We start from the raw sequence: 27,226 nt of genomic DNA on the forward strand, positions 1-27,226 counted from the left end.
GTATAAAATCATGTAATAAACATTTAATTAACCAACTGCTAATTTATTTCAAATAAAAACATATTTAATTACATAATTCATTATTTATTGTGTATGTATGATATCTAAAGCAAAACAAAACAAACAAACAAAAAAACATGAGAAAAATAGGGCCATGGTCCCCTCACCCCTGTCCAGCAGGTGGCGCTGACGCATCTTAGCACTGTCAAACATGTGCGTGACAGCGAAAGGGTTGCGTCACAGTTCAAAACAAGAGTCTGGCGCCGTGTGGTTTTGGGTTTTATGAAGATGTCTCACAATAACTCTGACAAGGATGACCAGTCTCCAAGTAATAAGAAGGGCATCTCTCTCCCCATCTCCAGAGTCCGACTCATCATGAAGAGCTCCCCCGATGTCTCCAGCATCAACCAGGAGGCACTTTTCCTCACCACCAAGGCCACAGTAAGATAGCCGCTTTTGGGAGCTAAATCTCCGCTTCACTGAGCAATGCTAGCTCCAGCCTGAGCACACAGCAACAAGGGATTAGCTTGTAGTTGGCCTCGTTATTCTTGAGTTAAAATGGTGGCCTGTGATTGGTGATATGCTAGTAAAGTAAATAAAGTAAATAATAACCATCAGAGGAGACATATCAAAAATCAACCAGCTTTTACCCTGGTTTAAACGGTGTTCCTACATCACTATATCACTCAGTTGTATTTCGATTGATTCATCCACAAGTAATCCCGTATTGTATTTGGGTGCTCAGATTATTCCTCTTTGCCCCCTATCCCCGCCCACATTTTTGTACTTTCTGATTATTTGAGAAAATTAAAGGTTTTGTTCTTTTAAACTTGAAGTCACTGGCCCCATTTCTGTTGTTAAGGCCTTTTAGATCATTGTTGTTGTTTATAATTTACAAGATTAAATTATGATATTCCGTGCTCCTGTATTTAAAAAAAACAACAATCACAAACGAAATGAGTTCCTGGTGCCTTAACAGGACACATACAAGTTTTCCTCATTCTCAACACATACTGTATGAACAAACAAAATGCAGTCTATGGTCTGCACAAGTATGGATTAATGATTGTCTGCAGGTGCTGAGATATAGTGGGGGATACAGGGAGAGATTTAAACCAACAGTTTTTTAGTCATTAGAACTGACATTTAAGATTAGAGACTCGCGTGAGGCTCATGCTGCTTTCTGACTGGATCATCACCCCAAGAACACCAAAAAAAGTATAATCTCAACAATTTGGCCATGTTCACTGTTTTTGTAATTTGTCTGTTAAAACTATATTTGATTTTATGTCTACCCCCTATCTGAGAACACAGTTCGGTCACGCTTATGGAATTTAAATCAAAATCTTACATACAGTTCCTTTTAAAACATAATTCAATACCAAGTACCAGAAAAAACATAGTATATCTTAAAACCTAAACGTATTTCTAAGGGGATAAACAATGATATTACACACCTAAACACTCTGCACCTGCAATATGCAATATTATTTTGAGTGACATAATTAATCACATTTGCTTTTACAATTCAGTATTTAACATGTAGCTGTTTGTTGTTGTGTTATGTTTTGTATTGTGGGCCTGACCTTGACGTTTAAGTAGTAAATGACTTGACTTTATGCCTTACATATCTCATATGTCTCATTTACTGAACATATGTCTCATTTACTGTTGTTTCAGGAGCTGTTTGTGCAGCATTTGGCTGTGACTTCTTTCAGCAAGGGCTCAGGAAAGGAGTCCAACTCTTTGTCGTACAGTGATCTTGCAAACACAGCAGAAGAGACTGAAACTTTTCACTTCCTCACAGGCAAGGCTCACTTTCAAACAGTCCATTGCAACTTTCATTTACACTTATAACAATAACAATTATGCCAACAGATATTCTTCCAAAGAAGATCTTGGCGCGAGACTATTTAAAATCTTTGTCAGAAATGAAAGAAGAGGATGCAGACTTTTAAATTGGACAGTGGAGCCACTTGAATTGTATGTAAGATAAACATCATGTTTTTCCTGCCTTTGAAATGTATGTATCTTGAACAGACATATATTGTCCTAAACATAGTACAGATATTGTACAGAATTGTTGCCACAACAAATTGAATGAAATCAATAATTAATAACATCTCTCAGTCGTTGAAGTAGCTCCAGTATTTTTACAAACGATATTCAAGTAACTTAACCCAATTAACCCTGGTATAAAGGAAACAATGTTCTGTACAAAAAATGTAATTTATGGAAATGTAAAGACATCTTGGCTATCTTGTTTTTACAATTGGAAATATTGTGGTAGCAGTGCCATTAAACAAGTTAACAACTCTCCCTTGGCCTCTAAAAAGGAGACATCATGTACGATCCACACAGCTGGGGTACAGATGTGTGGGCTCTTGGTAAACACTTGAAATGTTGTTACTGTTTCTAGTTAAAGTGTGGTATTTTATAAATGACTAACTAGACTGATATAAAGCCAGACTTCTAGTTGTGTGACCAAAGGATACCTCTTCTGCTTCTACATGACACACTGCTTTGGATGTCCATACCTGAAGATTATGTGAATATTAAGTGTACTATGTATACCAGCTGATTTAAACAAGCCATCTACTGTTTTGCTTTGATATAAAAAATCTAAAATATAACAGTTTTCTTAGTTTATTTTATTACAATAAATCTATCTGATGACCTTGCCCCTTTGACACGTTGGCCTGTCTTTATTTAATATTTGCTTATAAATAACCAAATAGTAAATAATGCAATTATGCTCATTGAAATCACTCAACGTGCAATATTTATTATTTGTTTACTTTCTTGAATGTGAAATTACACTGCATCATACAGTGTTTTCCCATTAAACAATCAGTATCTTCTAGTTTAGATGAATAATTTTTCAGCATTGATGTACATATATTAGAAACATATTAAACAACACACAGCTGTGACATTGTTATTGGACAAGTTTGTTGATTCGAAGTTGGATGTTGAATAGAGTTTGTTCCAGAGCCGAAAATTTGTTTTCCAGGATAGATGCCACAGCTTGTCTGTCGCCTATGGCAGTTCTTGTGTGGATGAGGTGCTCCTTCATGCTGCAAATAAAACACAGATTTAAGCCTGATTGACAGATGTGCCTTTGGAAAACACTAAATGTTAGTATTGAGAAATTAGTTTCAAAAAACACACAGCACAGTCTGGTTACTGAATGTACTGTACTGTACTGAATGGCTGTGTAATTGGGCATCTTTAGATTACTTTTACTATAAAAGTGTTGAAACATTTTATTAAAACCAGTTTGTCATATATAAAAATATTTGCATATGTTATATATGAAAATACTTCACCTCGTGAGGAGTCCCTGTTCTGTGCCTTCTCTCCTCTTCTCCTCCAAAGACAAAAACACCTTCTCCATGGTTAGCATAGTTTCCGCTCTGGTGGTCTGCGTGAATCCCTTGGACCTCATCTTTGGCCTGGAGTTCATATGAGGGTCCTCCCTCCTCCACTCCACTGGAGTCAGACAGAGCCTGCAGCGCCGCTCTGTTCTGCAGCAGCAGCAGACGAGACTGACTGAACTCCTCTGGTCCAGCGACATGGTCCCAGCAGATGCTGGGGGCAGAGGGCAGCACAAAACGCTGAGTGCAGTTAGCCTGTTTCCCTGGTGTCTCTGTTAGAAAGGGGCTGTCGGCTGGAAAACTGTGGAGCAGATGGAGAAAAGGAGATCCAGAGCCCCATTCCTCAAAGTCGCCATCTCCAGAACCTTCTCCAGGGAACAGCCCGGTGTCATCAGCCCAGCAGCATAGTCCTATGAGCAGGCAGCAGCTCACACAGAGCAGGGCTGCCCTCTCTGAGAACCAGAGCATCTCAGAAGATACACAAAGACACTTTAATTAGAGAACACACTCATAAATGTGATTTCTTTAAAACATTAGAAAAAAATACTCTAAACAACCAATATCAGCTGCCATCAGACAAAAGACAAAGGAACCCAACAAGAAATGTCGTAATCTCACTGAACAAGCACAACAGACCTTTTGATGTAACTATTCATGTAACAATTGCATTCTTTAGTTTAATCTAGCCTGTGACATTTGATGGTGGTGAACCAAAGTCATTTCCCCTGAGATTCATCTGACACTGAAGTTGTAAAGTTTACAAAGGACACAAAGGGAAGGTGACTCTTTCTGAAATTGTAAAAACTTTAATTGCTGAAACTATTCAAATGAACATCAAATTCTTACAACTCCCTTTACAATCCTAAACCTACATTTCTACTGCAGTTATTTGGTTATCTACCTTTTATAGTGCCTTCAGTTGCAGAGCGGAGAGAAGTTGTGCTGATGTTGTGAATCCTGAAGTGGTTTGGAAAAAATGACTCTTCTGCAGCCTCTTACACGTACTCAAATCTGAATCACTGTTTACTAATTTTCCATCTAAATCTGTTAACTCCCAAGAAACAGTCCCCAATCGTACATTGTAATGTGATGGGGCAGACGGTATAGGACACAAATGAGTCTGGACCCTCCCTCAGTTCTTTTGTTTTACGGCAAAGTCCAGCCTCTCTACTACAACTTTGTGAATGGAGTTTTAAAGAAAGGAGGTGTGATGCCTTCAAATTTATGGGCCATGTCCTAAACATGACCAACCGCCCTCCCATTTGGCAAAAATACCACCAAAGATTATGGTCCATAATAACATCATAACCATCTGTTAAAAGAAATCATTGCCTCACATCTGCACTACTTTGATAGAGTAGTCATGGATTGGTTTAAGTGTCCTGAGGCAGTCAAACTTTCTGACATAAGCACCCAGGAATGGGAGGCATTTTGGCACAAACAATCTGCAGAATAAGCTTAGAGGAAAACTGAACATTGGCAATGCAAACTCAAGATGTAAGTTAATGTTGTGTATCAGTGTTATGTCTAAAAGATCACATGTTTTGTTAAACCGTGCTGTGCTGGGCATGGTGGCAGAAGCCTATAGGCTACTGATCCATTAAAACCTGAAACAGTCATAGAGATTGTGGTTGATAGAGGAACAGAGATTAGAAGGACTCGCACATAAAGAAGACAAAATTTGAGTTTAAATTATATTATTAAGATTATTATGTCAGTTTTGCTATCACTGTAGCATCCACAAGATAAACGCAGTTTTTAAAAATTTTCTAATTTTCCACCTTAAAACATTTGATAAAAACATAATAATATGACATTTTGTGTGTCTCTGAAAGAAAAATCCAATGCATTACAATCATAGACCGTTTACAACTACGCAGCAACTGGTATGGCTTCCCACAGTCCTCTAGTAACATCTAGTGTCACAAACTGGTAATACAGGACCTCTACTTTTTCACGCCCTGACAAAGTCACAGAATACTTCATAGAGTTAAACAATCTTAAGATATAAAGTTGTAAGACATACAGCCAATGTAAATAAATAAATGTTACAATAGGTCCTGGAGATAATCCATATTTTAAACGGCATCATATTGTAGGCTTTCCTATACAACTTACTTACTTGTAATATAACTGATTATAACAAATTTAACTTGCTAAATTCGTGGCCTAAATGAATAATGGATAGACACAATACATACAGTATCTCGAGGGTAGTAAGGATATGTATCGTGGAGGGGCGTGGTCACTCCCAAGCCCCGCCCATCGCGCTGTACGTCAACGGTGCTGCTGGACTCGAGCTCGGCACCAACAACAACCATCCGCTGGCCGCTGCTCTGCTCCGAGGGGCTTCATCTGACCGAGATCTGGGCTCGTCGACATGGCTTCCGACGGCATGGACGAGCGCTCTCCGCTTTTGTCGGGCCCCAACTCCGAGAATGTGACCCCCACTGCGCCTCCGTACCTGCAGGACTCCAGCCCCCGAGGTATAACGCAACGCATGTAGCTCGGCAAAGCGATATTATTGCCTCTGCATGTGTTCGTGCTGAATCATTTTTGGGCGTATCGAATTGAGCCCAGTTTGCTCGTAAATTAATTGCAACAGAGCAGACAAAAAGCCATCAGCGTGAATGCGTGAATTCGATCAGCCGCTAAGAAAAAGGTGGAGCTTGTATTGAGAACTGGAGCAGTAGACATAAGATGAGAGGGCCTGCCACTGTGAGCTGAGATTTACACAGAAAAAGGCAATTCTTTGTGTATTCCACGTCACATACTTAATACACAGGCTTAATATTAGGCCCATCTAGTAATAAATACGCCAATAAACTAGGTTTATAAACTGACTGAAGCAGATAGCTATTGACCTTTTAAAGACAATGTTCAGTCTGAATTGCAAACTAACAGACTGTCATCAATTTTTCCATAAAATATAACTGTAGTCTATTGTTTATGTCCATGTGTATAGACAGGCCTATGTGTCAATATTTTCTGTCTTATATTGACCCTATCTTCATAAGAATTAAATAGGATGAAAGAGGAAGAGAGGGTTTAGATTTTAGGTTAGTGTTACTGTGACGCCTCTGCACAAATCTCATCAAAACATCACATACATTAGTCAATAATATGTTTACCTCAGCACACACTAGGAGTCACAGAAAACCTACAGTTATGCACTTTATTATTTATTATCCATCCTGATTTTTAAAGAGTGGTGTGTTGACTACTCTTTCCCTGTAACATTTTGACCAGCTCACTCACTTCTGGAATTTTGTTGAAAATAATCATCAAATACATTTTAACGTAACATTAGGCCTCTCACAATAGCAAATTTTGAAGCACAATATATTGTTACAGAGGAATATAATAAATAGTGATACTGAAACTACTTTTTGTCTCTAACACGATAACCGTAAAGCAGGATAATCCCAGTAAGATTTGTTTAAAAATCTACCATATAATTTAAAGGCCTGAGCTGCAACAAATAAATAGGAGAATGAAACATTAATTGGCCATAGAAGCTACTTATTCAACCTTCTTCTGCTCTAATCGTATTGCATCACAAAAAAAAAAAAAAAAAATCTCCCACTTATTTTAAAATTTTGAGCTAACAAATATATTGTTCCAGTTATTATATATTGAACTATAAATTGATATAGTAATTATCGGGACAGGTCTATGTAACATTTGCACAAGAAAGTTACAAGAAACCACCAAAAGACAAAGTGCCAGAATATGGCTAAGTGAATGTCTGCTGAGGTTTAGCAGCTCTGTTGTAGAGGCCTTGGCAGCTTCCAAAGGTTTTAAGGAGATTCATTACATTTGGACTTTAATATTTTCTGCACAGCAACCCTTTAATTTAATTTAATTTAATCACACCACAAGCAACTACTAGCAATCTCTTATTTTTGTTGTCTCATAACCGTTGTATGTGGTTTTAATATTATTCAGATCAATAGTCCTGATTGTGTAAAAAAGTCTATCCACACCTTTTTATACGTATGTTGTTGTATAGATGTCAGATTAAACAAGCACACAGCCTCTTGAATGCTATAGAACTGTTGTTTTATTATTGAACTTTTAATAAATTACCCACTTGTACAGTCAATAGTCATTTAAGCAAAAGCTATTTAGAACCATTACAGCATACATATAACTGAGCAAAACACCAATTTATGCTGTAGTATAAGAATGTTTTACATTTGTTGGAATTTGGATTTACACTCGGATAGGTGTCTTTTTAAGTTACTTCTCACCATTGACCACAAATTACCAGTGGTGGAAGAAATACTGAATTTTGTTACTCAAAGAAAGGATCACATGAAAAAAATGTACATAAATAAATGCACATAAAAATGTACCTAAAGAGTAAAAAGTAAAAGTATTTTTTATTTACTGATTTTGATCCAAGTTTTTACAGAATTTTGTTCAGCAGAACTAACTGAATAGATTTTTTTTTATTTTTGTTTGTTTGCTCAAACTATGAACATGCTGAAAATAAACCCCTCAGACTTTTCTGCAGGTCTCGAACTATAATAAAAAAATACTTTTAGTTTTCAGTCCAGTTCAAAAATGTAGTGGAGTAGGAAGTACAGATTCTCTCAAATGTAATAAAGTAAAAGTAAAAAGTATTTACTTTAAAATCTACTTAATTAAAGTACAGATACCTAAAATGTATGCTTTAGTACAATACTTCACTAGTTTTAATTGCACTGGCAATTACATAATTGTAATTATTAAAGATAATGGTCAGACTATCCTGTTTCCATTGTGTCTTATCATATTAAAATCCACTTACCCTGTAGTTTAGACCTTTTAAAACATGTTCAGAATTATATGCAATTATAGTTAAGCAGTCTTTCAAATAGTTGTTGCTTTTGGAAAGTGTTTTTAACGTGCACCCCTGCCATTTTGTATTGTTGATATTATATATGTATATATATCTATATATATTAATATACTGTATATTTGTAAATACGATTGTAGCCTGACCTGGTTCAGTCGGATGTGATGGTGCCTGGTCCATGCTCTGGCCTGTCTTCTCATACTAGTGTCTTCTCGTCTTACCTCCGAACCAAAGGGCACTCAGCCAACACATATAGCAGCTGTATACAGTTTCCCTCCAGGAGAAAACATGAGAGGGGGATTGGGAATAGCTGTGATTGGCCAATACTGTTTTGTTTTGGCTGAAAGATGCATGGGATGACTCATGAAGTAATGGGTTAACTGTTTTTTTTTTTTTTTTTCCTTAACTGGACAGAATATAAATTTAGGCTCCCAACTGCCCAGACACAACTCCTCTGGCTTTTGTGTTGTGTCTTGTAACCTTTTGACTTCTTTATATTATACAAATTTGGGGTTGTATATTTTGGGCAGGGTTTATGTGTTAAACATGTGTGAATGAAATAAACACAACTCTAGGTATAAGTTTGTGAAACATTATAGCATAAATCAGAAAATTGCATAATATGTTTACAACCACCCTTACGTTTTTGTTAAGACTAATTACCTGAAATATTAAAACTCAAGGGATGTAGACTGATTAACAAGTGGTAATACTGGATTATACTGTGCACACAAGACTGTACTTGCCACCTCCTCCCCTGACCTGGAAGTGAATTCCTGGGACTTTTTTGGTGTTAATCAAGCTGAAAACGATCAAATAATACATTTTAGAACAAATTATAAAAATGGCAGCCCAATAATGATAGTAATCATTTGCCATGGAAGTAAGGCTTTTCCTGAAAAGAAATATATTATAAAAAGCACAGTAAATTGAAAGAAAATTGTTTAATCTTCTGGAATTTATTCTCATCCCACGCCTGCTCATGATTTATTGATTGATATAAATTAAAGTCACATTGCACACATTTGATTATTGCAAGTATGAAAAAACTATTATTTGGTCGTAAATTTAAGAAGTCTTCTAATTTTCATCTTTCTCAATTGTTAATGCTCCTAAATGTGTTTAACCATATGCTGTCAGAAAATGTACAATTCATTTTTTAATGGAAATGGTTCAGTGTTTGCTCTTTTTATTGTGTAGGAGCTTGGCAGTGAAAGAATGGTACAGTCTGGTGTCCTAGAGCTCCATTGTTCCTCTCCCAGTTCCACTGTAGTAGTTTCTGTCTTCACCACAGGCACATGTGTTTTGAGATCTGTGTACATGAAGTCATGAGTTTGAACTAGACCAAAAGCAGTTAATCTGAATGGACAGTTTTGGACAGGATTAAAGAACAAATACTTAAGACTATACTTAGAAAGTTTTAACATTTTTATTATTAAATTATTATATTGTACTGTAAACTTAAGCTTATTTATGAAATATTTTCTGTACTTGTACTAATTTTAGATGTTTATTTGTAAAGAGTAAAGACTACCGATGGATTTTAACTTACTCTTACTGACCGAAAACATGGTAGTAGGCAGACACTGTAGATTATCACAAAGAAATATAAGGATGTCAATGTATGCGATGTACCCTTATAAAACCCTTATATTTAATAATTTACCATTTATTTGTGTTTTTTGTCTTTTGAAAGCCGAACTACCTCCTCCATATACAGCCATTGCGAGTCCAGATGCCGGTGGGGTGCCTGTCATAAACTGTCGTGTCTGTCAATCACTCATTAATCTCGATGGCAAACTGCACCAGCACGTGGTCAAGTGCACCGTCTGCAACGAGGCTACGGTGAGCTGCTCTATGGCTGATTCTATGTGTAAGACTTCAGTTAGTTTAAATGAATCGGTTTATTTCACTATGTGTACTTAAATAACTTGTTAAAATAATATTTATTATTGCTTTCTTAAATTAATTTTCTCCTTCATCATTAGCCACAGCTGCCCTGGTGCAGCTTTGACCACCACCAGTCCTACTAACTTATGTACAAGGGCACAAAGGATGGTGTGTCTGGCCCAAGGGCACAATGTCAATTTGCTGGAACTAAACCACCAACCTTTGGGACAATGTTTTGAACTTGTTCCACCATTTTGTTTAGATCAAAGAAGACAAATTTGTTGGAATATCTTTCACCAGTACACAGAGCATGGACTGAAGCTGACTGATGAGCTAATACATATTTCATGGATCAGAAGTGAAGCTATTGATTTCTATGGACACCATCAGTATTGAAACAGCTCAGAGGCATAGCTTAGCTTTATCACCCGAAAGGATGTTTTTATTGCAATGTATAAAATACTATCACTATAAAATGCAATTTTTCTTGCAGCCAATTAAGAATCCTCCAACTGGGAAAAAGTATGTGCGGTGTCCCTGTAACTGTCTGCTCATCTGTAAAGACACATCCAGGAGGATAGGATGTCCTCGGCCAAACTGGTGGGTTACATTTTACATGCATACATATGCAGTATACCACTAACAGGATCATAACCCAAATTTGAATAAATATAAAACTTTTTGTTAATTTGGAAAGAAGCCAGTCCCTATTTTTAAAAATATGGGTGTGAATATGAATATGAATGTGTGTCTTTCCAACCCAATCAGTGCTTATGGCACTCTGACCCTTAGGGGTGTATTATCAGGGGTTTTTTGTTAGGAAAGCAAACTATGCTAAATAGTACATCTATAATAGTATTTTAATAAGCCTTTGTCTAATATCAGTGTATTTGTACCCTCTCTGTAACTCTGTGCTGGTCTTGCTTTCACAGTAGACGCATTATAAACCTAAGCCCAGTCATGGTGATCCCAGAGGAGCAGCCAGCTCAGCCTGCACTGCCCATCCAGCCGGAGGGGATGAGAGTGGTCTGTGGCCACTGTGGGAACACTTTTCTGGTACGTAATGGGACTGAGACACTTGATCTGCACCACCACACGCTTTCACCGAGGCTGTTGCCGTGCTGTATTTTTTGTTCTGTGCAAACCTGACAACAACTGTGGGCAGAGGATTGCCTAAACCATTATCACGTTATATTTAGATCCCATGGCTTGCCAAAATAAACACATATTTGAAATTGTCATGATAAGCATGTTGGAGGTAGATGACAATTACTGTTTGTGGTTTGTCTCATAAAGCAAAATGAAAGACCCCATTAGACTTGGAGGACCTGAAGCATAGGTATAAAACATGTAAACAACATTTTACCTGGTTTAGTTTTTAGTTTTTATTTAGTTTTATGTATTTAAAACCACATATTTGTTTTCTGATTTAACTTATTGGTGTGTTAGCTTCTTCTTCTTCTTCTTCTTCTTGTTCTTCTTCAAACTGGGAGTGTGGTACAGGGTCGTATTACATGCTCACCATATTTACTTGAATCAGTAAAGAATTACAGGACCCTTATTAACATGTGCACATTGTCACTTGGTGTAGGGCAGTGAAGACGCCAAGTCATCTCAGCCAATGTCTGGCCTTTCCAGCGATGGCTCTCCCCCAGAACAGCAACAGGTTCACAGCTGGTTCTAGTATTGGAGATATTAACCTGAGCAGCCTAACATGAGTGTAGTGCACTTTGTACACATCTGGCTAAGATGAAGTCAATCTGTATCCAAGTTTTAAATCTGACGTCAGATGGGTATAAATTTCTACTACTTTGAATGATTCAGTAATATGACATTGCTTATTAACAATGCTTTTGGTAAAATATTAACTGTTTTCAGTCCCAACTAACACAATTGATTCATACATTTGATTGAAAAAAAATTCTGATGAGTTTTTGAGGAAAATTGGTTGTAGTGCTGCTTGGTTTGAAATGTTTAAATCATTTCAACATTACGTTTTTGTCTCTGTGTTCCCTCACAGTGGATGGAACTCCGGTTTAACACACTAGCAAAGTGTCCCCACTGCAAAAAAATGTAAGTATAATGAAAGTGTGCATGAGAGACATTCAGTCCCCAAGCTTGCTTACCCTCCCTCTGGTACTGGGACCTTTATGTTTCTGCAATTCAAATACTTTAAATTAATGTATACTGCACAAGTGCACATTCTTAACATACTGTGCCAAATCCTTAAATGTTTTTCATATAATACATTTTAAATAATTGTTTGGCTTGGTATGTTCTAGACAATCTTATGAATGTAGTTGTGGTTTGTGGCCTAGATTGAAGCAATGTTATAAAAGTAGGCCTCCAGTAAATACCAGCTTTGTGTCTGTGTAACTGCCGTAGTGGCTCTTTAGGGGAGAAGACTTAGTGGTCTGAATGTACTGGAAATGAGCTAATCTAGACGTGTGACAGGACTTAGCACTTGGCTTCAAATCATGCAGTGGGAAAGTAATAGGAGGTTAGACAGGTGCAACTGTAAAATGGATAAGTTATTATCTGTATATATTTGAAATTGAGAAACTGAAGAGATCAGTGGACGCATTAATGGATTTATGGATGGATTATTATTAAATGGATAATTTTTTTTATCTATGTTATAAAGTTGTTTCCTCATAACAAACATACCTGGAGTTGTGTTTTGTTTCATTTACACATGTTTAACACACTAACCCTTCATATTTAGGCTGAGTTCTTCTCAGAAAACACACTGTTCTACCTTGTGATGTTGTGGGGATACAGGAAATGCTCCACTGTGTTTTTGAACTCCATACACCGTCAGTAGATTTGTTTGGATGATTTCAGCTCTGGAATTGAGGTTCTCTACTGAAAACAAAGTACAAGGTAGCTGTTAAGTTTAAAACTACCACTACATGTACAGCGGTGGTACAGAGCATTTTGAGCTTTGGAGATGTAGACAGACTAATAATAAAGGATTATTCAGACGTGTGTGAATGAAACAAAATACAACTCCAGGTATGTTTCTCAGGAAGCAACAATATTATAATATGGCTAAAAGGTCTAAAGAGTCGATTTTGTATAATATAGGACCTTTAATTCATTCATTCATAATGTCTCCTTCAATTTCCCTTAGAATATTACATCTCTTTATGAAATACTTCATATATTCTTTGCTGTTTGGTCCATTTATGCCTGTAGTAAATAACTAACACCATGTAGTAGCTTAACATAACTGGGGTCCATAGGGGATATCCTATGATATAGGAAAGTAGTAGAAAGTGCAGGTCAGGTGATGGTGGACCCCTAAGCGGTGATTTTAAGAATGCCTGAGTCCCGTCACATGAGAGGCATGTGAGAGCAGCGCAGGCGGAGCACGTCCAGTCACAGAGAAGAAATGTGATGCCAACTGCTGTAGGGCAGTTTGGCTTTAACATGCATTTGAATGGAGAGGATGAGGCTTCCCATGTGATCAACCCACGGTGCACTCATGTGTAACTTACAATATTTAAAAAAAAAACTAAAATTGATAATATCTTCTTATATTTGTAAATGTTTTTTGGCACTAAATTACTAAACCATAAAAGGTGCATTGTTGCTTGACTCATCTCTTTTCATGTTGGTGTTTTCAGATCATCTGTCGGAAGTGCACTCCCCAGGAGGCGCTGTTGTGCTTACATTACAATAGGAATGATCTGCATTTTCATTGGTGTGGGTTTAACTGTAAGTATATCTGTGTTGTATATTTTTAATAATAGAGAAAAATATCAAATGACATAACAATTTAGCCATTTTGAAACTGCAGCTCATCCAGCCACTAGGCGTCAGAAGCTTGTGAGATTTTTGTGTTGGTTCCAATCTCCGTCTAAGGGAAGGTGGTTTAGGAACAAAAATGTTGTTTATATGCTGACTGTAGGCAACGTTTTAGATTTGTGATGATTTATCTTATTCAAATATTTCATTAGTACCTCACTGGGCTGTCAGAGATGAGTTATTAAAGACCACATAATTTATGATGCTTACAGTGGTAACATTTGTTGTGATTGTGATTTACAAAAATAAAACTAAATTTCCAAACCCTTCTTGTAGGTGGGCACTCGGGACTTTGCCAATCGATATAATGCCATGTATGTGTCCTGGGCCTTTGCTTACCTGCTGGGGCTCATCTGCCTGATACGAGCCTGCTACTGGGGCGCCATCAAAGTCAGCTATCCCGAGAACAGCTTTGCCTAATGCATCAACATGATACTTCAACATGAACTGGCAGATCAAGTTTTAGTTTTTTCATCTTCTCTGGTTGTCTAAAAGGACTCAGAAGATGACACAAATGATGGATGTCTCTCTTACAAAACATACTGTACCTTGACCTGCGTGCTCAAATGGATTCGAAAAATCCCGGTTATTTTTCCTTCTAATAACTGTGATTAATTTCTTTTTTGGGGGAATGCCTGACTCGGCTCAGTTTGGGTAGTGTATCAGACTTTGGACTTGCTCTCTGCCATGGTTTCTCAGCAGTCTGATCCACTTATGTATCTTCAAACTGCCCAGACCAAAACACATAAGAAACATAAACCCATTGCACTTTGATTATATGCAATTTTATGTGTTGTTTTGCTGCTTATTTGGCTCAAATTGTAGACCTTTGCATACGCTGTATATCGTGTACATTGGCCTATCACAGCTTAATAATTTTAACCTAAGATGATTTTAAATGAAAATGCCCTTAAAATGCCCCATGTGCCAATTTTGACATCCAGTGCAAGTCAGATAATTACAGTGTTTTTATTTTTGTGCCATGCGGCTTTCCATTTTACAGCAATAACCACTTTATGTTAGCTCCTCCTACCTCTCACTCCACTGTATGATGGCAGTTTATGGTTTATATTTGCATGGTATTTGCATAATGACATGTTATTTTCAGTTGCAGTTTTGCCATCACTTCAGTCTATCAGAAGTAGCTTGGTATTCTTGTTCGGCCTGCGTACTAGGAGTCCCAGTCCTTGTAGATGACCTCCAGTGACCTCTGCGCTCGCCAACTTGGCTAACATCAGTAACATTGCTATAAGCTAATAACAGCATCTTGTCTCTTGATGTCAACCATTGAGTACACACTGTTAACCATGTTTTGAATGTGATGAAATTATAAAATATAAAACTGCTCTTTGTACATAGTTCAAATCCAGTATGTGGAACAGTGTAGTGTGGAGAAAGGTAAAAATGAAATCTTGGGTCTTTTTAAAAATGATAATTTATCAATAAAAAATTAAAATTGTAATATTTCATTGTACTTGTATTTTTATGCATGCAATTTACATCAGTGGTAACTAAAGCACTTCTAAAGTTTCAATGCTGAATGCAAAGGCCTATGTGCAGGGTAATTATTATGCAGTAGATGAGAAGTAATTCAAACCCCTAAGTATTAGGTTTTGATACATGTAACATCAGAATCCAGTTAGTAGTTTTATGCCTTTAACTCCTGGTTCCCCTGGTTAGGTTCCAATTTCAGCAAATAAAGAGACTGTCCAAAATATGTTCAGGGGCAAAACCTTTTGTAATGTTCAAACACAAATAAATAAATGGAAAAAAAATACAATAAAAAAAAATAATACAACCAATGATCACCAGGTGGCAACATTCACAATGTTTAAAACGTGTTGTTGCATTCCTGTGGGACTAGTCTCCTGATGGCAACTAATTTTGTCTCAGAACATGAGCTGCAGCATAAGGTTCTTTTCCTTTAAATTTAAATGTTTACAGTGTAGACAACAATAAATAGCCTTTATTTAATCCTAATAAGACAAGAAAAAGACAATAGCAACAGAATAATAGCTTAATGAGCTCCCTGGAGCTGCTACAATTGATAATCTTTTCCCCATTCTACTTTCAGTCTCTATTTCACACAACGTGCCACGTCATGCACATTCACCATTCACCCTTCCCCTGAATGACCCTGGGCTGCGAATGATGACACGTCAAACAACAGTGATGATGTAAGGTCACCAGAGCTGTCTCTGTCTGATGAGATCATTGCTTTTAGTCTTCTACAAGTAAAACAAACTCACACATGGTTTACTTAAACTAACTATCAAACTATGAAGGAACATGGAGGTCTTTGAATAGATACTAAACACCATGACTTCACACGTGTGCAGTTAGTGTGTGCGCGTCTGCTTCGGCCTCTCAGTTGTTGTTGAGGACCCACCATGAGGCTGTGAACAAAAAGAACACAAGATTCACAGATCAGTGACATGTGTAATTGCCTCTTTGTGTACTATGGACAATAAGCCATCAAATGTTCATGTTGATATAATATCAGAACAATTTTAACTGTTGTGTCTGGATGTCAGCAATGTGATATTTACCAACAGAGTATGCTTATGCGTATGCCTCGAGGTTTTAGGTATTACACCACATAATTCCACCTTTATAATGCTTTTTGTGTGTCTGACACTAAATGGGGTTTTCCCTTAAGTAACCTCATAATTTTCTGGAGGTGGCACATCATTTGCATCTGTGTTTTTCAGTGCAAGAAAAACATGCTTTCATTTTTGTCTGTTTTGAAGTTACAGGGTGGGGCTTTGACTCTTTCTTATCAGCACCAGTGAGAAAAGATGTTTTAGAGGTGGTAGAATGGAACTAAAAAAAACTGAACCAGAACAAACTGAAAAAACTAACTGATGTAATCAAAGCCAATATATTCCACCAAAACTCACCTAACCCTAACCCTAACCCTAATAAACTAAAAGTGCATTATTGTATGATGGGTTACATAGGCCTTTTCCAGGTTTTCAGGGCTTTCTTATTTAAGGGTTCACTCTTCTTACCAGGAACAAGCATTGTGGTGAGGGTCTCGGGGGTCTCCAGAAAGTCCACATTGGCCCTTTGGAAGGTTTTGCTGTAGTTGGTCTGCAGGTGGCTGAAATAATAATAATAATAATAAATAATAATAGTAATGCTACTACAACTACTACTACTACTACTACTACTACTACTGCTCCAGTCCTGAGCACTCATGAGGTGAGACGTGTGTTCCGCAGCATCAACACCAGGAAGGCGGCCGGACCAGATGAAGTACTGGGTACTAAAAGACTGTGCTGCAGAGCTGGCAGACGCCTACACCTCTCTATACAACACCTCACTGTCCTGTTCACTGGTTCCAGCTTGTTTCAAAGCAGCAACCATTGTCCCCATCCCACAATAGTCAAACGTCACATGTCTGAACGATTACAGACCTGTGGCACTCACTTCCATTCCCGCCAAATGCCTGGAGAGACTTGTCATAAAACACATCAAAGCCGCTTTGCCACCATTCCTGGATCCATACCAGTTTGCATACAGAGAGAACCGGTCAACTGAGGATGCCATAGCTACCGTGCTGCACATACTACTGGAGCACCTGGAGCACAAGAACACCTATGCTCGGCTCCTCTTTGTAGACTACAGTTCGGCTTTTAACACCATCCGGCCATACAAACTTCGGTCCAAACACCACCAACTGGGACTCAACTCCTCTTTGTGCAACTGGACCGTGGACTTTCTCACTAACCGTACACAGAGTGTCAGAGTGGGCAAGAACACCTCCCCCACCCTTGTTGTCAACACCGGGGACCCTCAAGGGTGTGTTCTGAGCCCTCTGCTATACACTCTCTTCCTCCTCCGCGTCTAACCTCATCGTTAAGTTTGCTGATGACATCACAGTGCTCGGCCTCATATCCAACAACGATGAGGTTAATTACAGGAGGGAGGTGCAACACCTAGAGTCATGGTGCCACCACAATAACTTGGTTTTAAACACTAAAAAGACCAAGGAGATTGTTGTGGATTTCCGCAGAAAAGGTCATAACAACCATCTACCTCTCCTCATTGGCACCGAGGCGGTGGAGAGGGTGAGCAGTTTCAAATTCCTGGGGGTAACCGTGACTGAGGACCTGTCCTGGGGCAATCACATCACCTCAGCCGTACGGAAGGCCCAACAGCGCCTTTACTACCTGAGGAAATTGAGGAGTGCCCACATTCCCAGACCTCTGATGTTGAACTTTTATAACTGTGCCATCAGCAGCGTTCTGACGTATGGATTTTTAGTGTGGTTCTCCAGCTGCTCTAAGGCTGACCAGCAGGCACTCCAGCAGGTGGTGAAAGCAGCCGGTAGAATCATTGGAATGACTCTGCCAGAAATCAGCACCATCTACTCTACTCACTGTCTGAGAAGAGTGCACAACATCCTGCGGGACCAACATCACCCTGCGCACCACCTTTTTCACCTGCTGCCCTCAGGGAGAAGGTACCAGAACATCCAGACTGGCCAACAGTCTGAATCCACAGGCTGTGAGGCTCCTGAACTCTGTCCCTCTCCCCTCTTGGCCCCTCTCTGCCCCCCTCTCACGGACAAAAACCACATCCAACTTTTAATAACACTGAACTGGTTGCACTGTTGCATTTTTTTTGTCATGATTCTCAGGTCTCTGTCTAAATGTCCCTGTCTGTGTACGTTACTTGACACGCCTTCATCATGCTGCTATAAGAACCGTCTCATGTTGTACTGAGGCCACACTGGGTTAATGTCTACACTTGGGTTTAAGGGGTATTTATTATTTATGGGTTTGCACTTTATGGGATGCTCCAAACGCAGTTTCGTTGTTCTCTGTGACAATGACTAGAAGTTGAAATAAACATAAACATACTACTACTACTACTACTACTACTACTACTACTACTACTAATAATAATAATAATAATAATGATAATACAGAGTACATAGCTCAGTCTTATTTAGCCAAAAACTCTGGAACTATTACTGTAAAATAAAATATAAGACAATGAGACCTGTGAACTAAAATATTTATTTTGATTTCTCAGGAGCCAAGAATGTTTAATTAACTCAAATTAACATGAGAAAATATATTTATTCTTACCACAACAGTAAAGAGTGGCTGTTTATTCTGTGAATGCAAAGTGTTTGACTGTTCCTTGAAGATACAAAATTCTATTTAAATGCTTAGATTACATTAAATGTTAAATGCCAGTTGTCGGAAAATAAAACTCTGTTAACTACCAAAACACTAGCACACAAATTAATTATGGGGAACCAATCAGGATGCAGTGAACATAATGGTTATGGAGCAGAGAGATACTTACTTCTTCCAGACGCTGTTGTGCTCCCAAAACTCGTACAGAATGAAACGTGATTCATCTGCCAGCCGCTGAACTGTGATGCTGCAAAAACAAGAGTTCAAGTCCCTAATGAGCCTGCTACATCCCACAATAACCTTCATCATTCATATATTACATGTTAATGTATTATTAATCTCATCAAAATACATGGTTTGTGAGAAAAAATAAATGTATGTTATAAATATGCTATTTGTTGAGCTTGTGTTTGAAAAATAAATCTGAGTAATAAATCTAATAAGGGATATACATAAGGTTCAACAAACACAATGAAATAGAAATGTGAAAATACTGTCAGAAAAAAGCAAAATAAATAAGACTGTGTACGTATATATATATAATGCTTTATACTATAGAGAGAGATTATACTGACTGTAGGCACCCAGTCTGGGCACAGGCACAGTCCATGTACTGTCTGAGGGCCAAACGAAACTCCTCCACCTCATCCTCCAGCACCGTCAGCTGCCTCTGCACAATCAGGATGTGCTGGACACACATACACACAACACACAGGAGAGACTACATATGTAAATAACACAGCATAATAGCAAATATAAACTGCTACACCTTGGAAATGTGCATTAGCTTTTCTGGTAAAGTGTCTGTCATCTGCTTGTTTCCATGGTGAGGTCATCGCTTTGTAAGATTTGTTCCACAATATGGCATTAAGCAATCTATCATTTATTCAGTGCCAGCTGTTTGGCTTTGCTAAAACATACCTTGAAAAACATGCATCCTCTCCACAGATCTGACCTATAACTTGGCCTGGTGATGCCATCTGCTTGTCTTCACTGAAATAGAGGTCTGTGCCATAATTGGACCTTTATAGGCAAAGCAATAACATTTTCATGGAAACCAGTAGATGGTGGACCCTCCACTAGAAAAGCTGTATAGTGCATCTGAAATTGAAACTAGACAATGATGATTTCTTTTCTTTTCTAATGTATCACATATAATATTATGTCGCAGGAACTTGAGTTTAATGGGAAATGTTGCGTTGTTATTTGAACATTTAAGCTCTACTGTTTAGTCTTGGCGACATTGGCGGTTAATTTGCATATGCTGTTTTTGTTAGGCCCTATTTGTATTGTAAAAAAACAAAATGTTGTTTAGCTTTTTTAGTTTCAGGAGAAAATGAAGAAAGGATTTCCCAGTTTGCAATCTTTATGTTTGATGTTTTAAACAAGCTGAGAAAAAAAACAAATTCCATAATAATAAAGAAACAATTATGCATTACTCATTTCCTCTCAGGATGCTGAAATAATTGCTAATCATTTTCTGCTAGATCTGGTAAGGATTTGTGAAGTGGGAGGCCAGGGTTGCTGATGTAAACAGGAAGTGAGTGCTCTTGCCCGTGGGCCAGAGACAGCAGGCCGAGTGTAGCTGATGTGTCTGAGATGCTCCAGGACTCTCCATCAGAGACCACCCCACCATGAGTGCACCAGCTCAGGGAACAGTCACATGGCCCTGTCCTGTGCTCAGGGCTAGGGTGGGTGTCAAGATAGTGACAAAAAATAAACCTGTGATCCTGATGACAGCATTCAGATGATATTATGGCAATCTAACAGAAATGTGTTAAAATGTACTTGCAAATGTCTTGGGTGAATCATTGCACAAAACGTGAACAGTAAATTTAAAGGGCCCATATTACGCCATTTTCTGATCTATGTTATAATGTTGTTTTCTCATCACAAACATACCTGGAGCTGTGTTTTGATTCAGTCACACATATTCAACACACAAACCCTGAATATTTAGGCTGAGCTCTTCTCTCAAATGGAAAACACTCTGTTCCACCTTGTGACGGCATAGAAAGTGCTCCACTGTATTTTTAAACTCCATAGACCTTCACTAGAATCTTTTAAATGATTTCAGACTTGGATTTGACAATCTCTATTGAACTAAAGGTAAATGGTTGCTGTTAACTTGAAAACTGTCTCTTCATGTCATCACAGGGTGGAACTTTGAAGCTTTGGAGATGCAGAAGGACTAATAACAAAGGGTTACTCAAACATGTGAAAACAAAACAAAACACAACTTCAGGTATGTTTCTGATGAGGTAACAGCATTATAACATGGCTTAAAGCTCACAGGAGTCAAATTGGTGTAAATTGGACCTTTAAACATAAAGTTTACATTGCATGTTTCTTTTATGTTTTATTTTTTTTCCAACTCTTTGCAGCCTTTGAAAATCTTTGGTATATTTTAGCACATTTTCATAGTAACAATTTTCTGATAACCGCTTAAACACACACTCAGCTTATTTATAGATGCAGTGATGATGAGGCACGACACATACCAGTGATACAGCGGGTTTCATTCATATTCATTCAAGTGGTACTTCAGAGGGTAATTTTATTCAGCACATTTAGCAGCACAAAGCAGAAGCACATATACTGCAGCTCACTGTGCTGACTCTGATCATTTCTGCTTAATAATTTCTTATTTAACACAAACTTTTGCCTTGTAAGCAGCGGGACTTCAACCCAATATATTTTCTAGGAGGTTTATAGATTTCTGAAAGATGCATTATCTTTTAAAATGATTTTTTATCTCTATTGAGCTGTCTGAATGGTTCACCTGTGAACCTGACAGTGTGTGTGGGTCAGTCTGGTCTGTCTCATTTCATGTCTAGCTCCCTGATTTCCCTTGTGATGGGTGTCTACAATAAACAAGACAAAATCTCAACCAACCATTGCTAAATGACAGCAGTGTCTTCAGCTCCAACCCCAGTATTTACCCTAAAATGATGGGTGACAATGCTAGAGCAGATAATCATTCTAAAAATATATATTTCATAAGGTAATTTTGACATTTTTAAATTATTATCCACCATCTTAACTCATTTGGTTTACATACATGGCAACATAAAATAATAATTCTTAAAGGGCCTATTTTACTCAAAATTGATTCTTGTGAGCTTTAAGCCATGTTATAATGCAGTTACCTCATCAAAAACCACACCTGGAGTTGTGTTTTTTTAATTTGCACATTTTAAAATAATTCTTTATTATTAGTCGGTCTACATCTCAAGACCTCAAAATTCTGTTTTCCATAATGTGCTATCATGAAGCTGTAGTTTTCAAGTTAACAGCTCCTTTTACCTTTTGTTCTGTAAAGACTGGAAATTCCAGAGCTGAAATTCTCCAAATGATTCTAGTGAAGGTATATGGAGTTTAAAAACACAGTAGAGCACCTCCTGTATTACCATATGACATCACAAGGTGGGGCAAAATGTTTTCTGTTTGAGAGAAAAGCATAGCCTAAATATGCAGGCTCTGTGTGAGAATGAAAAAAAACACAACTCTGGGTGTGTTTGTGATGAGGAAACAACATTATAACATAGATCAGAAAACATAGAGAGAAAATATAGGTCCTTTAATATAAGAACCAAACTTTGGCTACTGCAGTTAAAATTGCCAGTTTCATATGGCAGTTTAATAAACATACTGATATTTTTGAAAAACCCAAATATTCATAATAAAAAAAAAAATACTTACACTTACTTATTACAAAACACACATATACACACACACAAAAACATAAAGAAAGACAAAGAAAGACACTCACAGATTTGCTGGCGCTGTCTAAGACCTCCTCCTCCACTGGCTCCAGACGAATGTCCTGTACAAATGAAAAGTAACTCAAACATGACTAACACTAAAGCAGAGCAGTGTGAAACACATCAGATGGTGTTTTTTTATAAATTAAAACCATTAAATGAGACTGTTAAGTGTACCTAGAATTTATAGTTAAATATATAGGCTACTAAATCTTATAATAGTACTATCTAAGTAAAAAAAAAATTAAACAAACAAACAAAAAAACTAACATGCCATTGTGGTTCTTTCAAATGTGAGAAACATACCATAGTCAAGTATTATGCAACTGGATGGAAGTTTTCAAGTTAACAGCTCCTGTTACCTTTTGTTTAGTAGAGTCTGCAAATTACAGGGCTAAAATTATCCAAATCATTCTATTGAAGGTGTATAGAGTTTAAAACACAGTGGAGCAGTGGATAATAATATAGCAATACACAAGGTATTACCATATTACTTCTGAACTCAGCCTAAATATGCAGGATTTATGTGTTAAACGTGTGAATGAACAAAAACACAACTCCAAGTATGTATTTGTGATTGGGAAACAACATTATAGCATACATCAGAAAATAACATAATGCGGGTCCTAAGGGAAAAGGGTGTTGGGGTTTTAAGTAGTTACAAATCCTGAAGCATTCTGAAAAATATATTTGTTCAGTATGAATTACATCTTTCTCCATGCTTTAGTACAGCTAATTAAACTGTAGTTATTATTATGGGTTATGGCATGAACTAAATGAGAGAAATGAAAAGATATGGTTCTTTCTGGTTCACTGCTCAGGTTAACATCAAACATGTAGGCTAATGAGAGCGTGCAGACCTTGGTATAAAATAACTCATTTAGTATTGGAGCAGCTGAGAATTCCCATGCACATATGAACATTACCCGAGTAGTACGTTGGCAGGTGCAGTTGGGCTGAAATAATTTGTTGATGTTATACAGCATCCAAGTAGCTACAATTTACTGTTAATTTCACAGAGGAACAGGAAAAAACATGGGTATGTTTAGAATACTACTTTTCATGTTGAATAAATACTTACACACTTAAGTTTTTGAGGGCATTACATGGATTTGCAGTTAATTTCATGGAGACTGATACTTAGACATGTCACAAAAACAAATTTTGATATGCGATATATTGACAAAGAAAATAAATGATAGACAATAATATTAAAATGACCTTCTGCCACTGACACAGTAACACTAAAGCTGGATTACTCCCAAAAAACTATTCTAAATGTACAATATGGTTTAAAAAAATTATGAGCTGCAATAAATAAATAGCAGAATGAACTGCGTCTGTAATGAGTGATTTATTCAACTTTTTAAGGCTTAAATCTTATAATGCTGCCAAAAAATAACCAACTACAACATGATTAACAGGTCTAAAAAGTTTATTTTGCATAATAGGTGCATTTAACCAGTATCTTAACTATAAATAAAAAAAGGAATTTACATGGGGACCTGATTTTTGTCACCATATCCTACCACCTACTTTTTTTTCTTACTGCTACTCTAAGTTAGGCATGTCACAATAATTACTATATCAACTTACTGTTTAGATTGATAGCATTTATATAGCACCTTTCAAGATACCCAAAGCACTTTACAGTTCATTATACAGTCACTCCACACTCAGTGGTGGTAAGCTACTACTGTAGTCACAGCTGCCCTGGGGCAGACTGACGGAAGCGAGGCTGCCAATCTGCACCATCGGCCCCTCCGACCACCACCATCACTCACGCTCACACCACTTTCATACAAGGCAATGTGGGTGAAGTGTCTTGCCTAAGGACACAACGGCAGTTTTTTGCCACTGGCGCCCCACTGTGGCACCTGGAATTCCTAGCGGTCTCCCATCCAAGTACTATCCAGGCCCAGCCTGCTTAGCTTCTGAGATCTGACGGGATCAGGCTTTTACAACCCGGTATGGCCATGTTTAATACATGTCAGATGAATCATTTCTGGGGATCAATATTTATCGTGGGGACGTTTTCTTGTCATTAATGGGAAAATTCGTTCTATTTTTCTATTCCAGAATGAGATTTGAGCTGTAAAAGTTTAATTATAAACTTCTTTGACTCATTATAAACAAAACAAACTACTTAACTGTTGCATTTTGTTATTTATTTATTTATTGCAGACCATGGTTTCTTACCAATATTATACAATTACAGTCTTTATGTCTGGGTTTCAATATTATGATTTATCTATACTGACTTCAGCAATATATCGCACTTAAAAATTTACAGGCATGTACAAGTATTCACTCTTCAAATAATGATCAATTACAAATAATTCTAGACCTCTACTGTACAGTATATAGGCCCACTTAAATCAAAATCTTACATACTACTACTTCAATAAACTTTTCTCTTCATAAGTACATTGATAGATACATAATCAGCTATGATGCGTGTATTTTATATATACAGTTCAATATTTATCATGGCTTCTTTTTCTTTGAAATGGTGGGAAGATTGTATTTGTTGCAGATCTGTCTTTTAATGACACTGTCTATTTAAAAAAATATTTATTGGGATTATCCTGCATTGGATCAATGACATAAAGTAGTTTCAATATTATCATTTATCTCAGTGTCTTTCTGTAGCAATAAATCATGCTTCAAAATTTGTGATCGTGACATGTCTGTGCGTGTGTCCTACAAACACCATTTACAACTGCTCACATCTGATTTGGGTCAAATCCCTTGCTGTGTGAACCAAGCCAGTCTCACCTTTTTCTCTAAGCGGTCAATGAGCTTCTGCAGTCTGTTGACCTGGATCATCCACTGACTGTCCTCATCGAAAACACCTACACAGATAGAGAAAGAGATGAGAACAAACATGAAAGGAACCACACATATTGACTATATATTTTAAAAATTTTTGCTTCATTGATTGTTGTGGGGTCTATATTGCATTGATGTAACTAAAATAAGTCCAATCTTTCATCTCATGTAATAGAGACTCAGACAGGCCAGTCAATGTGCCAGCTTTGAGACACCTAATCGAAAATGATAGAGGCACGTCAGGCGGGTCATCCATCTCCTAGCAACTGCTGCTGGAGACTTCAAAGGGCTACAGCTATCGCTGAACAGACAAATCAGACAAGAGGGGCAAATGTAATTGGAGTTATATCTCTTCTTCTCTATTTTTTTATCAAGTGACAATTGACAACATCTTTCCTAATGATCGCTGTATGATTTTCCTCAAGTGAGTATAGTCAACTGAAGCACATTTACCGTGCTGCGCTTGTCCTTTCTTACACACAACTAACTGTTCCAAACCTGTCTTCATTCCTCAACCAAATATCAAAAATGGAAAATTTTGCCTCCATCTGAAGAACATAATGTGACATAACAAATCTCTTCAAACATTATAATGTAATATTCTATATTTATTTATACTATAATATTACCTGGTGAGTCTTGGATGACCCTACTTGACCAGTCGTCCTGCTAAACTGCACTGAGACTTTTGACTGAGACAAAGGTGACTGAGAAGTTTAGTGTAAATGTTTCTGCAGCAAAAACTTGAATTTCCTTCTGGATCAATAAAGTATCTCTCTCTCTTTCTGTATTTTTAATACAGAGGGTAATCAATCACAGCACTGAGCCTGGAAATTTCCAAGCAAATTATAATATATATTAGGAATTCAACACCACTCCATCCCACCACTTTTATTTACTCTGCCGCTCTGTCTGTGATCAGTCCCCCATCAAGAGCCTTTTGATCCAAACCAGAGCTGGGACACGCACATGGACAAGTGAAGCTGAAGTAACATAGAACACCTGAGGACAGTGCCGTGTCTGATGCTAGACCTTCTCTCTCGCTCTCTGTCACAAAACTCGCTTCTTTAGCAGCTTCCAATATGAAACACAGCAGGATGCACTTTTGGTCAATACTGCTTTTGGGGAAGGGAAACAACAACACAAGACTACAAAATATACTGACAAAACAGTTCTGTGATAATGGCTACATTCAGTGTAGACTGGAATCAATACTCTTTGTGGTTAGCAATTTAGAGGTCCTTTAAAAATGATTTAAGTTGCACGACATAGGTTGTATTTAAAAGTTACATAAAAATACATCTTAGTGTATTGTATATGAGTAGTGTCATGTTGACAAAAAAGTATAACAATAAGATGAAATAAAAACAGTACTATTAAATATCACATATCATATTAAATGTTACTGCACTTCAGAGATTTTTAGAGTAATAAGAACTGTGACTTAAAAGTTACTATACTACTACTACTATATATCTAATATATTCAATCCTATGCCGTTTCTCAGTCCTTTATGTTGTTTTTTCTCCTTTTTCTTCTAAGCAACCATGTTTGTTT

At 37.4% G+C, this 27,226-nt stretch overlaps 4 protein-coding genes and 1 pseudogene across 5 annotated transcripts in view; 2 read left to right on the forward strand and 3 right to left on the reverse strand.

Moving 5' to 3' along the window:
* Window positions 1–209: 209 nt before the first annotated feature.
* On the forward strand, window positions 210–2,690 carry chrac1 (chromatin accessibility complex subunit 1). The gene is made up of 3 exons (XM_020932812.2): window positions 210–441; window positions 1,681–1,807; window positions 1,879–2,690. Exons 1-3 carry the CDS (start codon window positions 283–285, stop codon window positions 1,956–1,958), a joined length of 366 nt encoding a protein of 121 aa, XP_020788471.1. The 5' UTR covers window positions 210–282; the 3' UTR covers window positions 1,959–2,690.
* si:ch211-57n23.1 (uncharacterized) lies at window positions 2,679–5,647 on the reverse strand. Its single transcript, XM_020932870.2, has 3 exons — window positions 4,279–5,647; window positions 3,330–3,845; window positions 2,679–3,077 (listed from the first exon to the last, which is right to left on the reverse strand). Exons 2-3 carry the CDS (start codon window positions 3,843–3,845, stop codon window positions 2,913–2,915), a joined length of 681 nt encoding a protein of 226 aa, XP_020788529.2. The 5' UTR covers window positions 4,279–5,647; the 3' UTR covers window positions 2,679–2,912.
* Window positions 5,648–5,658: 11 nt separating this feature from the next.
* Window positions 5,659–15,382, forward strand: pip4p2 (phosphatidylinositol-4,5-bisphosphate 4-phosphatase 2). Of its 2 annotated transcripts, XM_055157405.1 has the most exons (8): window positions 5,659–5,863; window positions 9,917–10,065; window positions 10,604–10,710; window positions 11,043–11,166; window positions 11,702–11,776; window positions 12,131–12,183; window positions 13,740–13,830; window positions 14,197–15,382. In XM_055157405.1, exons 1-8 carry the CDS (start codon window positions 5,758–5,760, stop codon window positions 14,338–14,340), a joined length of 849 nt encoding a protein of 282 aa, XP_055013380.1. In that variant the 5' UTR covers window positions 5,659–5,757; the 3' UTR covers window positions 14,341–15,382. The 2 variants fall into 2 exon arrangements, with proteins under 2 accessions (XP_055013380.1, XP_020788458.1); XM_020932799.2 differs by lacking the exon at window positions 11,702–11,776 and having other exon boundaries at window positions 5,660–5,863.
* Window positions 15,383–15,639: 257 nt separating this feature from the next.
* Window positions 15,640–27,226, reverse strand: part of necab1 (N-terminal EF-hand calcium binding protein 1) — a 28,982-nt gene continuing 17,395 nt past the window's right edge. Inside the window, exons 8-13 of the mRNA XM_020932902.2 lie at window positions 25,616–25,692; window positions 22,846–22,899; window positions 19,649–19,761; window positions 19,243–19,320; window positions 16,932–17,023; window positions 15,640–16,316 (exon numbers count right to left, since the gene is read on the reverse strand). Of these exons, the coding sequence (XP_020788561.1) occupies window positions 16,288–16,316; window positions 16,932–17,023; window positions 19,243–19,320; window positions 19,649–19,761; window positions 22,846–22,899; window positions 25,616–25,692 (443 nt within the window). The 3' untranslated portion in view covers window positions 15,640–16,287. The remainder of the gene's footprint in view (window positions 16,317–16,931; window positions 17,024–19,242; window positions 19,321–19,648; window positions 19,762–22,845; window positions 22,900–25,615; window positions 25,693–27,226) is intronic.
* LOC129410184 (5S ribosomal RNA) lies at window positions 24,703–24,819 on the reverse strand (annotated as a pseudogene).

Source organism: Boleophthalmus pectinirostris, unplaced genomic scaffold, assembly GCF_026225935.1.
Source record: "Boleophthalmus pectinirostris isolate CB_2022bp ecotype Guang Dong unplaced genomic scaffold, ASM2622593v1 HiC_scaffold_21, whole genome shotgun sequence".
NCBI lineage: Eukaryota > Metazoa > Chordata > Actinopteri > Gobiiformes > Gobiidae > Boleophthalmus > Boleophthalmus pectinirostris.

What these genes read in the sequence shown, in the direction of transcription:
- chrac1 (XM_020932812.2), top strand. Translation starts at nt 283, where the DNA reads ATGAAGATGTCTCACAATAACTCTGACAAGGATGACCAGTCTCCAAGT. An exon ending in TCCTCACCACCAAGGCCACA is followed by an intron (nt 442 to 1,680) that starts GTAAGATAGCCG and finishes CTGTTGTTTCAG; the next exon opens with GAGCTGTTTGTGCAGCATTT. An exon ending in AACTTTTCACTTCCTCACAG is followed by an intron (nt 1,808 to 1,878) that starts GCAAGGCTCACT and finishes TTATGCCAACAG; the next exon opens with ATATTCTTCCAAAGAAGATC.
- si:ch211-57n23.1 (XM_020932870.2), bottom strand. Translation starts at nt 3,845, where the DNA reads ATGCTCTGGTTCTCAGAGAGGGCAGCCCTGCTCTGTGTGAGCTGCTGC. An exon ending in GAACAGGGACTCCTCACGAG is followed by an intron (nt 3,078 to 3,329) that starts GTGAAGTATTTT and finishes TTTTATTTGCAG; the next exon opens with CATGAAGGAGCACCTCATCC.
- pip4p2 (XM_055157405.1), top strand. Translation starts at nt 5,758, where the DNA reads ATGGCTTCCGACGGCATGGACGAGCGCTCTCCGCTTTTGTCGGGCCCC. An exon ending in GGATGTCCTCGGCCAAACTG is followed by an intron (nt 10,711 to 11,042) that starts GTGGGTTACATT and finishes TTGCTTTCACAG; the next exon opens with TAGACGCATTATAAACCTAA. An exon ending in ACTGTGGGAACACTTTTCTG is followed by an intron (nt 11,167 to 11,701) that starts GTACGTAATGGG and finishes CACTTGGTGTAG; the next exon opens with GGCAGTGAAGACGCCAAGTC.